We start from the raw sequence: 16,192 nt of genomic DNA, 5'->3' as shown, positions 1-16,192 counted from the left end.
TCTTACCCGTCCTTATTCATTCACATGACACTTCTTAAGCTGGAGTTAGACTTTTCTCAAATAGTCAGAGCCAAGATCAGGTAGGTCCCAGACTAGGTAATATTCACCTTTCAGGCCAGTGTGAAGTATGGCTACAAGGACAAACCTGGCTTCCTGATGCAGCTAGTTCTCTAGCTTGAGATACTCTGAGAAGTCACTTTGGAAAAAGCCTGCTAGGCTGCCTACTTTTAAGGACAAAGGTCATTCGACTAGATAGGGTTTATTCTGTCTGCCTTTGGCATCTCACTCATAGAAAGCTCTCTGGGAATCTCAGCTGGGATGAGATGGATATTCTGCTTTGGGATGTGGGAGGGATAAATTGGGCACACCACAAATATTTATCATGTCACAATTTAGCAAATGCTTAAAATATTTCTTAAGCATTCTTAGGATAATAAACAGTTTTAGAATCTTTAATTGCCAAGTAATTTTTGATCAACTGTCTTGATGTTAAAACACGAACCATGGTTTACTTCATTTTCTTCTTCATCCATTGGATTCACATGTGTTCTAGGCCAATATTCTAGGAGTGCCTGGAGTAAAAGTCCTCCTAAGTTCACTGCAAAAGAGGTCATTGAAAAGAAAAGACATGGAAAGGAGTTTTAAGATTTAACCTAAAGATGGAGGAAAAGAAATAAAAATTACAAGTTTCCACATATTCTGATGTCAAATTCTTAACCCAATGCAATGATGTTTAAAAGCAAGACTTTATATAGATTTTGCCAAGTCTATTATAACGTTATCTTAGAATGTTTAAAGCAGTGATAATATGGAGCAGATATTCTATTTGGATGTTCAGATATTGCCATTCTTTGTGGGAACTGTATTCTTTAAAGGGCTTTTTCCATATAAAGCTGCTAAGACTATACTAACATATGTGAGGAATTTCTACATGCTACATTCTAAAGAGAATACTAACCAAAGATACAATCAACAGACCCTTATAAAGATGTGTATCTTCTCACTATATACAAAAATGAACTCAAAATGGATTAAAGACTTGAATTTAAGACCTGAAACCATCAAACTCCTAGAAGAATGCATAGATGGTGAGCTCTTTGACACTGGTCTTGGCAGTGCAAAGGCAAAAAAAAAATAAACAAGTGGGACTACCTCAAACTAAAAAGCTTCTGCCCAGCAAAGAAAACCAACAAGAAAATGAAAAGGCAACCCACTATATGGGAGAAATATTTGCAAATCATCTATCTGATAAGGGGCTAACATCCAAAATATATAAAGAACTCATACAACTCAATAGCAAAAACCAAGCAATCCAAATGAGCAGAGAACTTGAATACATATTTTTTCAAACAAGACATACAGATGCCAACAGACATGCGAAAAGATGCTTAACGTCACCAGGGAAATGCAAATCAAAACAACAATGAGATGTCACCTCAGACCAGCCAGAATGACCACTATCCAAAAGACAACACTAACAAGTGTTGGTGAGGATGTGGAGGAAAAGGGACCCTAGTACACTGTTGGTTGGAATGTAAACTGGTGCAGCCACGACAGTACAAAGGCACCTCAAAAAGTTAAAAACAAAACTACCATATGATGTAACAATAACACGTCTGGGTATTTATCCAAAGAAAATGAAAACACTAACTCGATGTATGTGCCCCTGTGTTTAATGTATTTACTATGTATAATGGCCAAAATATGAGAACAACCTAAGTGTCTATTGACAGATGAATGGATGAAGAAAATGCGGTATATCAACACACAATGGTATATTATTCAGCCATAGAAAAGAATGAAACCTTGCTGTTTACAACAACATGAATGGGCCTAGAGGGTGTTAATGCTAAATGAAATCAGACAAGGACCATCTCATCTCATTTATATGTGGAATCTAAAAAAAAATTAAAGAACAAACAAAAAAGCAAACTCATAAAGAGCAGACTGGTGGATGCAGGGAGAGGCCACAAAATGGGTGAAGGAGGTCAAAAGGCACAAACTTGCAGTTATAAAGTAAGTCACATGCTGTATTGCACAGCATGGAGACTATGGTACCAGTGTTATAGAGCACATCTGAAAGTTGTGAAGAGAGTAGATTCTAGACGTTCTCATCACAAAGAAAAAAATACTATGGTGACATGTTAACTGGATTTAGTGTGGTGATCATTATACAATACATACAAATATTGCATCATACCGTACATCTGAAACTAATGTAATATGCCAATTACACATCAATAAGACATTTTTTTAAAAAGAGGAAAAAAACAGATCAAAGCTGTTTCCCAGCTTCCTTTTGTCCTAAATGCTTTCAGATTTCCAGAATGCTTCAAGAGTGGAGAGTGTGCTGTCTGTCAAAGCTAAACCACAGATTGTGAGAAAAAACCATATATATAAAAGCACAGAGCTAAGCCCAGCTCAGGTCTACCTTCTTTCTGGGAAGGAGGAAGAGAGGAGGGCCACGTAGACTCACGTTTTGGATCTGACCCATCAGGGCTACTGAAGCCGGCGTCTTTTGCAGAAACCCAAGCAGCAAAGCAGTCACTCTCATCCAAAGTGATCGTCAGCATCTGTCAGCAGGAAACCATGGTTAGCGGCACTCACCTGAATACAGCCTCCAAGTAAGTCCTTAAATGCCTGTCATCTGTAGTATTGGGCTGATGTACTGAGACACAAGTTCAGAAACAAATGTGCTTCATGTGATTCAATGTAAGTACAACTTAATTTACAGGGATACCAAAAGGTATTCAAACTGCATTTTGCAAGTTATCAACTTAAAAACATTTTTCCTTTCATTTAAAACATAGGACTTCGTAAATAATACTTATTTTTGAGCTAAACTGAAATTGTTCAAGGACCTCAAACTGTACACACATCAATTACTAACTTACCCCTGTTTTTAAGTCTACTGAGAACCAATTTGGCACATATACCATCTTAAATCTTTTCTTAATTTCATCTTCAAAATCCACTTTCCCCAGATCTTCAACTTTACATGCCTATACATCAAAATAAAAAAAAGTGTGATAATTATCAACATTAAGTGGTGAATTGATCTGATACTAAGCTATCCAAAATTTATATACATTTTCACATTGGTCTAAATAAAACAGAATCTAAAATACATTTTAAAAAGAATGCGGTCAAATATTTTTGTCTTAAAGCAAATTAACCTTTAAATAACTAGCTATTGAAATTTTAAATTAAAAAACCACAAAATATTCTTTCTGGAAATTTTAATTTCAATTTTGCTGATACTGACAGAACTTAGCGGGAAGCAATGTCAAATGAAGCAAAAAAGTCTTCAAGTAACCAAGCCTTTTAAGAGAACTACGAAGCTGCCCTCAGGTGGCAGCTATAAAATAGGTAGCAATTTTAAGTTTCTCCTTCAGGACCACTATAATCCTTCTTTCTCTCATTCCCTAAATGTGTGTTGTGTGCTCCCCTAAGTACGTCCTGAGCTTCCTTCCTCAGGCGGTATGGGGCATTCTAATTACAGCCCCACCCCGGTCCTGAACCACATCACAGGGGAGCCTTCCTCATGCTCCAGCGCCCTGGCTCCTTGCTGAGGGCTCCCCTTGCTGAGGGCCAGCTGTCTTAAAGGGTGACTCTGCTGCCTCTCTACAACCAGGCTTCCTGAAGACACAGACACCATAACTCCATCACCCCCCTGTAAAACCTTCTACTTCTTTGAGGCCCATGTTTTTAGCTGCAGTAAACCAAAAGGCATCTAAACTTCAGTTTGGTATTGAAGCAAGGGAATTTCTTTGCTGCCATCTTGCCATCTCTGTGGTCTCTGCCTCGCTCACTGCCAAACTGTCACCCAGAGACTTGGCTCCTGTCTGCGGTCCATCTTGAGTTCTTGCTTTCATCCTGGACAATACCGACAACGCGGTGGCTTCTCGAATCCTTGATGATATTCCTGCTACAAATGTACAGCTCCTGCCTCACAGGGCCACCCTGTCACCTGGATCCCCTGTCCCCACATGCCTCTGCCACATCTTTACTCTGCCCTGATCTCTGGCCTTGCCACCTTCCACCTCCCTCACTATCCCAGCTCATGACCTTGACCTTTACTCCTCAGAGAGGAAGAAGCCTAGACAAAAGCCCTCATATCTCTGCTGCCATTCCTCCTGGTACAAGGAAGAAGGGGCCCCTTTGTGCTGTGCTCTGCACCCCTCACATCTGCTTCTTGGAGACCTTGCACCATCCATCACTACCCTCTTTTATCTCCACTGACTTCTCCCTAGCAACAGTGAACCATGCTCAAATTTTTTCCATCTCAGAATCACCCAAACACCAAAACCCAACCTTCCCTTGGCCCTCTCATCACCCTGAGTCCTCTGCAGCCTCTGTCTGCCCACCTTACCAAGGTAAAGTCTAGTCAGACATCTGCACTTGGCCTGTTTCTTTACCTCCCAGTCATGCTCAACCCACTGTGTGGGAACTCCTCTCCCCAGACACCACCCTTGTACTGGTTAAATCCAGATGCACATTACATCCCCTATATTATGGGGACTCTCTTAGGCCAGTGCTGCCAGCCCTGGGCTCCCTTCTGAAATACATCATCACTTCTGAGCCTCCATCAATTGGCTCCTAGTTTTCTTACCCGTTTTTATTATATACCTCTGTGGCTTCCTCCTTTTCGATCTTCCTAAAAAGGTGATCCTTTTCAGTATATTCCTTGGAAACTCTTGACACTGCCTATGGCTTCCTGCAAATCCATGAGCTGATGACTCTGGGTCTACTTCTCCAGCCCAGCTTTCGTCTGTGTGCTAGGCTGCACCGCTGTCTACCCAGGAGACAACCTTACCCAGAGAGCGCATGTTGTCGAAGAATCTCAAACTCATTATCTTTTTCTGACAACCCACTTCCCTCTGACATCCCCTGTACCACTTCACTCGCCAAATTGTCTCACCCAGAGACGTGGGGCTCACACAGCTCCTGCCTGTCTCCTACAATAGTCAGTATTGTCCAGGATGAAAGCAAGAACTCAAGATGGACCACAGACAGGAGCCAGGTCTCTGGGTGAGACAGTTTGGCAGTGAGCAAGGCAGAGACCACAGAGGTGGCAAGATGGCAGCAAGGTGGGCATGATTCAAGCATACTTACCCACAGGCCTGCATATCTAATGACATTTCGCCTAGAGCACTACAAAAGCCTACTATTACGTGCCAGCCACTATGATACATGCTTCTTGAACATCCCCTTGATGTCACCAAGAAATAGGAGCCACCCACATTTTAGAAATAAAACAGATAGAGAGATTCAGCATGGTCTGGAGATCACTTGGCTACTGGTTAGCAGAGCCAAGATCAGGATGCAGTTCCTCCCAACCCTGAGCTGACCTTCCTGCCTCTCTGTTGGATGTCATGTGTGCTACACCCTATCACTCCATCTCAAAACCTTAAGACCTAGAGTCTGGGTATGAGCAGCTGCTAGGGACACAAAAACACCAATTGTGGTGCATGCCAGCTCAGTCCCCATTTAAGCAGCCTACCTCCCGTTTACACAGCAGGAGTCTACTAAGGCTGCAGCTGATTAGATCAAAAGAGGATATTAGACCACGGGCAGAAAATCAGTAAGTCAACCTAAAGAGTAGCTGGCCTGCTTAGGTTTTGCTGGCTATCCGGACAGCACCAGATGCTGGGAAGTAGGGGTAAAGCCCAGCCACAAAGCAGGGCTAGGCCACATTGCAGTGGGCATCTCAGCCATAGTTGTGCTGAGAAGTCCATGGGACTGCTCCGGCCCCCCTTTACCCCTGCCATGGGGCCCCTCTCTGAAAGAAACGTGACTTTCTGGTCCCCTGACGAGCACAGCTCTATTAAACAAAAGCCAACCAGACTTTTGGAGCCTACTGTGATTAAATTTTCCAGCCAACTAAGGCCTCTTTTCTGGAGCCATGCTCACCAAACAACTGTTCTGTAACATGGCTTCCCACACAGCTGCCCACAGGGAGAGAAAATGCTGTCAGGCCAAGGTTTCTGTTTCAGAGACAATCCCTCTTCCCCAGAAGGAAGCTTATTTATCTTACTCTTTAGATCCAGAAGGTAACTTAGTGAATCTCTAAGAGCTTGGCCTATCCTTTCAGCCCTTCCTTTATAATACCCCACACCTTGAGGCCCACGCCCCACCCGCCCACCGCCAAATCATTATGCTTAAGACAACTGTCTTCCAGCTTCTTTCCCATTAAATGTATGACTCTGAATACGAAATTTTTCGGTTGAAAGTCATCTAAGATTAAGGTTCTTTAGGGAGCACCAAAGATAGGCCAACTCCAGGGCCTGCAACTCAAGATTGTTTGGGAAATGACTGGAATCTCGTTTTTCATCCTTAGACCCCTACTGCCCCTTAAACCCACTCTAGTCTCCAATTCCAAGAAACTGCTCACTTTGCCCTGAACACACACCTTTCCTCTTGTGCTTTTGCTGTCCACTCTTTCTTCCTAAAAATGCCCTCCCATTAGCTATGTCTTGCCAATGGGTTTCAGTCCCAGGCAAATTCGCTATGGATTCAGTGTGACCAAAGAAACTGACAGCAAAACGTTCTTGGGGTGAAAGGGTTATATCCAACTTTATTTCCAGGTGGCAGGTCAGTCACTAGAATCCTATTCATGCAGAGCGAGTCTGTATGCAGCAAGCCAGTCTCTGTCTCTGGGCCTGTCTGCCCACACAGTCATCCTCTGGGCCTCTGCCTGCAGCCATCCCACACAGCCGTCCTCTGGGCCTCTCTGCACAGTTGTCCCGCACAGCCGTCCTGTCCTCGGCGCTACCACCACTCCAGCCTCTGCTCTGCTCTCCTGCCGCCTTGCAGCCCTGCCACCATGTCACACCCAGAACACTGGGCGGAGCTCTTTATATAGAGTCAACAGCCATGTATTGCCCACAGGTGTGCAGTGAGCCAGTCAACCAGGGCCAGGTGAGAATCCTGGCCACAGGAACTCTCATTTTATCCACACTCCACCCCTCCAGGATTCTCTCCTCTCAATCTATGTGCCCTTAGTCCTCTGTGATGGTCCCTGTGCAAGGAAGCTGGGACACTGTTCTCCAGCCTCCAGCAAAAAGTCTTGCAGACACACAGGCCAGACTCGTGGCTCTGTCTCTGACTTCTGCCTCTTCACTGCTGTGGTTTCAGGTGTTGCCATAGCTCCAGTAAGATCCTGCTTGGCTTCCCGTCTAATTTCCTTTCATCTACTCCTGCCCGTATCAAATCAACCCACATCTGGGTCCTCGTAACCCTCACGAGGCCCCTCACATTCCTCCTGTAAGCAACAGATCTTATTTCTTTCTGGGTTCTCATTGCTTCAGCTACTGTGTGTCACCTTGCACTTTGTAATCGCTGCCTCAAGGTGGGCTGCACTGTCAGGGAAGACAGCTTTCCCATCTCTGAGCCCAAAAGAACAGTTCCATCCACCCCTAGGTCCCACAGCCACCAGCTCAGCCTGAGTATAGGGACGGAGCATAGAGTGCTCTACAACCTGGGGAGGGGGCTGCTCCTCTCCTTGGGGAACTTTCGGTTGCTGGGTCTTTATTTTCTTTACAACCACTGGGCATGTTTTTAATACAGGAGGGGCCAGTGTCTCCGGCACCACCCCTTCATTCTTCCCCAGCCCCTCCATTTCTGGAGCTAATGGCACCTTTCTCTCCACTCCCCCAAGTGCCTCCTCTGCTACAGTGCCTCGCAACAATGGCAGCTCAGTCTTCAGAAGCTCTCTTACTTCAGCTCAATGCTTCACAGCTGACATTCTCATGCCACCTCTGCCTGTGCTTCCCTCAGGAGTTCATCTTTTTCCCTGATGGCCTCTTCCTCCTTCAGAGCACCTGACAGAGCTGCCATCTCATCTCCAATGGCACCTTGCTGCTGGTGCTCTTGTATCAATGCCATCTCTTTCTTCAGGGAATCCACAGAAGTTTGTACCTTGTGTTCTTGTGCCACCTCCTCCCGCATCGATGCCATTTCCCTTCTCAGGGAATCCACAGAAGTTTGCAGCTCGTGTTCTCGCGCTGCCATTTCTTGGGTCTCCTCTGTAGACCTTTTAAAGACTGAGAAGCAGCCAACCCACAGTCCCTGCTGCCTCACGGGCACTCTGCTTCTCAAAGGATCTGCTTACTATACCAAGAGCCACCCCTACTGCCTCAGGTGTCACCTCCACTTGCCTCCAGTCCTGGGGTGGGGCCCAGTCCTCTAGGAGACAAGCCACCTCAGACCACATACCCATTGGGGGACAATCCACTGTTTCCCCACTCACAGGGGCAGCCCATTGAAGCACCTGTCCCATAAGGGCAGCCTGTCTTTTCCCTTGGTTAACAATGAATCCTGCCGATTACACCAATTGTCTTGCCAATGGGTTTCAGCCCCAGGCAAGTTCGCTATGGATTCAGTGTGACCAAATAAATTGACAGCAAAACATTCTTGGGGTGAAAGGGTTATACCCAACTTTATTTCCAGGTGGCAGATCAGTCACTAGAATCCCATTCATTCAGAGTGAGTCTGTATGCAGCAAGCTGGTCTCTGCCTCTGGGCCTGTCTGTCTGCACAGCCATCTTCTGGGCCTCTCTGCATAGCCATCCCACACAGCCATCCTCTGGGCCTCTCTGCACAATTGTCCAGCACAGCTGTCCTCCGGGCCTCTGTCCTTGGCACTGCCACCACTCCAGCCTCTGCTCTGCTCTCCTGCAGCCTTGCAGCCCTGCTGCCACTGTGTTACTCCCAGAGCATTGGGCGGAGCTCTTTGTACAGAGTCAACAGCCATGTATTGCCCATAGGTGTGCAGTGAGCCAGTCAACCAGGACCAGGTGAGAATCCTGGCCACAGAAACTCTCATTTTATCCACAGCTATCTGCTGGAATCCTTTAAAAACTCCCCCTCAATGATTTATCCACAATGAAGCTCTCCTGATTTCTCTGGTTTTAAGTAATCACCCATGTCCACAAGCTATCCTGTCATCTGCTTATTCTATTTCTCTTTAAGGCTTTTATGTTCCCCCCCTTCTGTCCCTTCCACCAGAAGGCATCATGGGATGACTTTTCAGTCATCTATGACCCTCAACAGTTCTTTGCACACAATATTCACTCAACCCAGGATATATTTTTTGAGCTAATATACTAATAACACTAAGAAGGGACATCTGTCAGAACTCTAAAAGCAACCTTTTCAATTTGCCTATAAATTCTTTGGTGCTATTTGGACTGTGGTTGAATGGCTTAATACATCTCAACTATCCCAGAGGGAGTAGTCATCATAACATGACCCAGAGTTGTAACTGATGCTCACAGTGATTTACTTCATGCCCACAGCTGCAGTGACTTTGTATCTCCCTTCCCCCAACACGTGGCCATATCTGCGGACACTTTTGGTTGCCACAACTGAAGTGGTGGGGAGGTAGTTACTGGCATCCAGTGGGTAGGGGCCAGGGCTGCTGCTAAAAATCCTACAAGCACAGGACAGACCCTCTCTACCCCCCACCCTGCTATTGACCCCCAAGGAAAGATTTTCTGGCCCAAAATGTCAGTAGTGTCAAGGATGAGGAACTGTGATTTACACATTTTAAGATAAGGCAGCGTATAACAGTCTATAATATACTAAACAGAGAAAATGGTTCCATTCAAATTTTAGGTGCTTATAAAGATAAACTATTGTCTTATCTAATATTCACATAAGAAAGTATCCACCCCCAAAATAGGGTAGGTAACAATGCAACTAAATGTACTTACTATATGTAGTTACTTACATGTATGTTATGTATGTACTTACTGTCTTGGTTATTTCACATATATTTTACAATAAAAAATTAAGTGGATACATGATACAATAACCTGTATTCAATACAAAAAGACACTCACCTTTAATACATCCCAATATGCCACATTATTGTTGGTATCTTTGGTTAATATATGTCTCTTATCATTGAGAATGTGGCACTGAATAATACTAGCACCCCCTAAAGGAAAAAAAAAAGACATTTAGCAAAACAATCCTACTTTTAAATTCACAGTATGGCAGTAACTAACTGGCATGTAATAAAATAAACCATACTAGTCACCAGGAAGGAGACAGTGAATCAGAAGACTATATTAGCTAAGGTGACCTAGACCAATCAAAGGAAAGTTGTCTGATTTTAGTAATATAGATTAGAAGACTCCTTACTTCAAGGGGTTTCTAGTGGAAAAGCATGAAGGGCAAATGGTTGTAATCCATTGGGAAAAGACCAAATGATAGGAGATCTCTATTAGTCCACCTCTTCTAAACTTTTGCTTCCTACTTTCCTTCTCTTTTATGCCTCCCAAGTGGACATTCTATGCCAAAAGTAATAGCATGGACTCTAACTACAGATGAATGCACCCTTCATTACTCTGACACTAATCTCAAACTCTGACATTAAGGTCAGAGTTGCCACTCCCAGTTGTAGCATGCAGAAAGCAAGGACCAGATCTGACCTTTTCTGGCTTATGCCAAAAGACAGCATTAAATCCTATATATTGTACAAACAGTGCTGACTTTACCAAGACGATAACTATTCTGATGCTGGGTGTAAAGATTAACTCAGGAAAGTCCACTTTTAAAAAATTTTGGTATCATTAATCTACAATTACTAGGCTCCCCCCTTCACCAACGAAAGTCCACTTTTTAAAGTCACGAAATAGCATTTTTAAAATGTTTTTCTTCTATTAAAAATCAACCAATAGGTGACAAGTCTTCTGTGGATATCAGAATTACATTTCCAGGAAAGTCATGGCCTGTATTTTTGTCAGTCTCTCAGTCGCTATAATTAGAGTCAATAGAAGGTATAATACCTGCCCTTCTTACTCACCTATAACAGCTTGGTCAGGTTGTGTACAGAGGGGTGGAACAGGGTTTGTGCAGTCATTGTCATACTCTCCAGAAGCTCTAAAGTTATGAATTCCCTTCAACGTCTAAGGAACAAAATTCACTACTTAATCATTTCATGCTTTATAAGCTTTGCTGATCTGCTTGAAGTGGCAAGAAATCAAAGAACAAATGAGAAAAACAAAATCAACCAAAAAACACGTAGTCACAAAGTACAGTTATCTACCATGATTTAAAAAAGCAAAACCAATATTAAAAAGGAATGCAGTCTTTCTGCAGATAACACTAGGCATCGTGCCTTCCAGGTAAAGCTACATTGATCTTAAACTGGCACGATGAAATTTAGACCAGATATATTTTTACAAGCACCGAGAAAGATTACTTGACTGGCATATAGAGAGGAATAAATGCTAACACTTTCTTTTCTGTTATCCACAAACAGTCTGGGGAGTAAGAAAACATAAATCTTCAATTAGCATTTACGAACTAACAGTACTTTTGATGACTTGTCCTCTATTTCTCTCTGTTTTCATGCAATGAAGAAAAAGAAAATGGATTTGGAAGCACAATTTTCTACTTTCTTTTATGTTTAGAAATAACGGAACCCTGAGATTTCCTGCTGTGCTGGCAGAGTCTCGCCAGCTGTTAGAGGACAGCACTCCTACAGACCTTTCCTAACCCGAATGGTGTAAATCAGAGCAGCAATTACCATTTTGTAATGGCAAAAATCCTCTCTGCTCTCTTCGGGTTAGGGAAAACAGGTACTAACGTTCTTCTGTAACAGTGATGCGGCATAAAGCAAACTCGGGGGGTCAGGGGAACCTATAACCTGGCCTCCTATTTTCAAATGCAGCTTCACAAGTCAGAAGCTGTACTAAATAATATTTACAGTGCCTATTCTAAGCACTTTAAATGTGTATCTTGGTTGCTGACAAATAAGTCAGAAGTTTTATTTTCACTATTGCCTTAATTTTAGTAAAATCCTTGGGATCACACCTGCATTCAGGGGCTTTCAGACTTCTGTGACTGTCCAACAGCATGCTGAGTCAGGTCCACACTGGGCATTTGCTACTGGTATCTGGCAGATTGGTGGTACCAAACCACTTGTTTGCCAGGTATACAGTGGCTCACTTACCCATTTATTTACCGTGGACTTAGTTGTTGCAACCCAGATTGCAGGAGGGGGATCTGCTGATCTATCAAGCTCCATCTAAAACAAAGCACAGAAATATTGCTGCAGAATGCTGACCCTTCTGAATTGCCAGGACTAGCTATACACTATTAAATATCAACTGTTTCATTCAACATTTGTGCATTGACTATACCATGGCTTGTGTTAAAAAAGCTAGGGATGCACAAAAAAATGCGGGAGTCTCTTTGCTAAAAGGATTCACTGCCCTATAAGCTGTGATAGGGCTGACTTCTCATGAATAACTTTAAAACTCACAGTTCATGTGTGGTTAATTAAAGAGATCTAAATGGGTACAGTCCAAGGGATGACTTACCATGATATTTTGTTTATATATTTTCTTAGTAATAAGTAAATACATTTCTTTTTTCTTTGAAAATGTGTGTAGTAAAAAAACATTCTAATGATACAGCAAAAGTGAAAGGCACCCATGTAATTCACCCCTTTGCCTAAGGACAGAACACTTGTGAACTGCTTACGGTGAGTCCTTCTGTATTTTAAAAATACTATACATACACCTATGCATATATCACGCAGATGAAATCACCCTGCATTCACCCGCTATTCTTCCTGTACCACCTAACTGCAGGCTTGGAGTCCTAGGGACAGGGCTGAACTCCCAGCAAGTAGGAGCCCTCTTTAGTTCAAAGTGCTGTTCCTGCAGCATGTGGTCACGTCTGCACCAAGCTCTTTTAGGCGTTGCTCCATAGCCAGGAGCTCCTGGCAGCTGCAGGACTCGCGGTGCTTGTCCTGTCAGCCTGCATCCACACATGATGTGCCTACCATCTCAGCCTCAACTCTCTTGCTTCTCTAAAGGGTGAATGGTTTTGCCCAGTATGGTATAGTTCTACTTTAAAGAGCTGTATGCGGTCCCTTCTGTGTGAGCTCTTGGGCCACAGGCATCCTTTCAGTTTACCTCTATCTCTTTTCAGCCCTTCCTCCTACACCACGGTCCAGGTTTCAGACGTCACTTAATTTCCCAGGCGATGGGTACCCGCAGTTCTGTTTCTTGCTTTCCTTGTTTTCAGATGACTTCTAAGGAGAGTGTGTAGTGCCCATCTTTATGCTTCTATTTTAAATCTGGCAATTTCCTCAGTATTGTTTTAACGTGAGATTCTGTGATTATCACTGAAGCCTAACATCCTGCCGTATGATGCCTGGGCGTTTTTTAGTCTAAGCTTTCCTTTTAGCAGGTGTCAGTATGGATGGCTCATCAATACCCTTTACCCAACCCCAGACCCTGGTCATCAGGACTCCTTTGAGGCAGTAATGGTTTGGAGCATGAACCAGCTTGCCTTCAGGAGACTTGCTCACATCCTCCCTCTTGAGGCAATGGACACTTTTCCGCTCTGCTGCCTACTCACAGATGCCTGAACTTCCCATACTTCTCCTCTAAGGACAGGCTAGGAAAGCCAGGCTGGCTTGGGAGCAATGAGGGGCCATCTCCCTAGGGCTCACCAGGGGAGAGCTATGTTCCTGATATACCCAGGAAGTCACAAGTTCTCCTACAGGCCACTAATACAATTTAAAAATATCTTTTTTTACAATAGTTGATTCATGTTTTAACATAGATTTTGCTGTGTTTGGCTAGCAAGTATAACAATCTTAATTATAAAATGAAAATACATGACAAACCTTGAGAACTGGTGCTTTTTCTTCACAAATTAGCACCCGAATGTCAGGATTTCTTAAGTCTGTACAGTAAATCTTCCTGTCCCTTCCTCCAGAGTACACATGTGTGAAGGCATCATTGACCTGCAGGGCCCAAACACCTTCATCGTGGACCCGGTAGGTAGCTATACATCTCTGCTGGCCAAGAGACCAAAGGCGAATCGTCCCATCAGAACTGCCGGAAAGGCACTGGAAACGAAGAAAGTAAGCTTAGACACAGCCAAATCACTTTCCTGGGCTTCGCACTTGGCTGCTTCTGACTCCACATGCCTGTCACATCTGTATTTTTGCCTCTGATAGACTTCTAGAGTCATGCACCTTGGGCTGAGGTGACCACAGGAGACATTACAGGCGCAAGGAGGGGGAGCCTTTGAGCAGAAAGGCCTCTGTCCCCTCCTGGCTTTCCACCTGCAGCATCTGCATCCCTGGGAAATTGTTGAAAATGTAAATTCCTGAGGCCTATCCCAGACCTAATGAGGCAGCAACTCTGGTGGGGCCCAGCAATATGTGTTTTGACAGGCAACCTGGGTCACTCTGGTAAACTATGTTCAGCAAGCTTTGCGCTAGGCCTGCAGGTCTTTTGGGGTTCTGGGTCACAACTCTCTCTCATCTGTTCCCTCATAGCTCTGGATCCCTGATGGCCTGCCAGGTCTCTCAGATTCTACTGACAGGAGTCAGAAACAAAATCTAGTCCCAGGCTTATTGCTCACTCTGTGACCTTGGATATTTCCCATGTGAGCTTCAAGCTCAACATCTACTAATATACATGCTAACAGCATTCAGTTGACATTATTAATTCTGACAATTTCTAAAAGCTCAGGAGATCAACTATACAGAAGTTGCTGGCACACAATAAGGGCTGAGCACAATTGTGAGTCTGACAGAAACAGGCTGAATCAGCTACCCTGCATTGACATTCAGAATGCCTGGTGTTCTGTACTAGTTACCGTGGTGACCTGCACAAGAGGATAAAAACTTATTTCTTAGGGAAAAAAAGGCCCTGAGGAGAAAGCAACTGGCACTGGTGTATAAAATTAAGTTGGCAAAGAGCTTCAAAAAAGAGAAGATAGTTGTGGGCTTGGAGATTTGGGAAGTACTCGAATACAGGAGGCCTTCAGGAATATTAAGGATTTACTGGCATGCCCTGTAACTCGACGGGACCGTCAGAACTCTGGTGAACACAGACTGGGAGACTCACCCATGAGCTGCCAGGAGCACGAGTATTGTAATCACCCATTCCAACTAGTTCACAGGGGAACCAAGAGACTAACCAATAATGAAACTGCCAGGAGGAAGGTTACAAACAGACCTCCAGCATGTGTGAGAACTCTGACAATCTGATGGGAGGAAGGCAAGGAGGGGCTCCCCATTCCAGGCAGAGGTACTGCTGAGGTGGCAATACTGTCAGTAAAGCTTTGATCACTTAGCCCGGAGACCCTGTCTCTGTAGGGAGTAAAGTCTGATCACTTTATGCTGAGGAAGGCAAAGGTGATGGATGGGCTGGAAGTCCTCACAGCCCAGCGAATTGCAGCAGGAAAGAGATTAAGTTCCAAACCCAGGTGCACAGCTGAAAGCGGATACAGAACACAGAACAGTCTGTGATGGCAGTCAGTATCTTGAGAGTGCTGACAAGCATGCCCCCACATATACTGCAGCCACTTTTAAGCACAATGCTAGTGAACGCTTTGCAGAGTTTGTAAAATGGGAGAAGGATGTGCCTAGCTTAGTGCTTACAAGCACTGATCTCTTGTAGGAGCTAGAGTGGTCATGAAAACATTTCCTACTGCCTCCACCCTTCCACTGGATAAACATGAAGACCCATTAGGAGGTGGCTCCTGGGACTAGGACAGAATGCCCCCAATAGTTCTGCTAAATCAGACTAGGGGCACAGTCTAGCCCTGACCAGGTGCTCTGTTTTTGCCAATGGAAATGAGAAGGACTAGTGTACTGGCCGGCTGCTGTTGAACAACATAAGTGTTTCTCATATACAACCCCAAGTGCCAACAGCAAGCAGCCAGGGGTCAGGGACAAGGAGTGGCCGAATGCTCGGAGACCCCTGAACCCATTAGCTGGGTTCAACAGGACTTGCATTACCAGGAAAACCCTTTGATTAACACAATGGCATGACTGACTTAAGCCAAGATGGCAGGCTGTCCAAGCTCTTCAAGCAATTGTCTGAGCAATACAAGGAATGAAAAGTCAGGTGGCCTGGCTTAGTAATGTTGGTGCCAATCAAAACAACTGCTCTGGTGACAGACCTCAAACAGCAGGATTTGCTAAATGAGGACCTTAGTCTGCGACAGGGAAAGAAGTGTAGGCTAGCATCCACGGGGCTCCACTGGTCTGTTATATGGATACCTTGCCACATGTCCTGACTCACAAAGCCACCAGAGACCTTACATTAGAAGTGTGCAGGGCAACTCTGCAGGTTGCAGTATGCACTGTGGTCCAGTAACTGGTAACTATCTATTTCGTATTACAAGAGTTCGTGAGTCAGTAAGT

At 44.3% G+C, this 16,192-nt stretch overlaps 1 protein-coding gene across 3 annotated transcripts in view; it reads right to left on the bottom strand.

Moving 5' to 3' along the window:
• The window catches only part of WDR48 (WD repeat domain 48), a 42,920-nt gene that overhangs the window by 8,835 nt on the left and 17,893 nt on the right, over positions 1-16,192 (bottom strand). For 2 of the 3 annotated variants that reach the window (XM_017675926.3, XM_037014267.2), the window contains exons 8-14: positions 13,655-13,879; positions 11,966-12,040; positions 10,814-10,916; positions 9,846-9,943; positions 2,895-3,002; positions 2,477-2,573; positions 503-598 (exon numbers count right to left, since the gene is read on the bottom strand). In XM_017675926.3, the coding sequence (XP_017531415.1) occupies positions 503-598; positions 2,477-2,573; positions 2,895-3,002; positions 9,846-9,943; positions 10,814-10,916; positions 11,966-12,040; positions 13,655-13,879 (802 nt within the window). The remainder of the gene's footprint in view (positions 1-502; positions 599-2,476; positions 2,574-2,894; positions 3,003-9,845; positions 9,944-10,813; positions 10,917-11,965; positions 12,041-13,654; positions 13,880-16,192) is intronic. The other variant, XM_017675927.3, reaches the window with a different exon arrangement.

Source organism: Manis javanica, chromosome 15 (genome assembly GCF_040802235.1).
Source record: "Manis javanica isolate MJ-LG chromosome 15, MJ_LKY, whole genome shotgun sequence".
In the NCBI taxonomy this organism is placed as follows: domain Eukaryota; kingdom Metazoa; phylum Chordata; class Mammalia; order Pholidota; family Manidae; genus Manis; species Manis javanica.
This window is presented reverse-complemented; position numbering and strand designations above follow the sequence as displayed.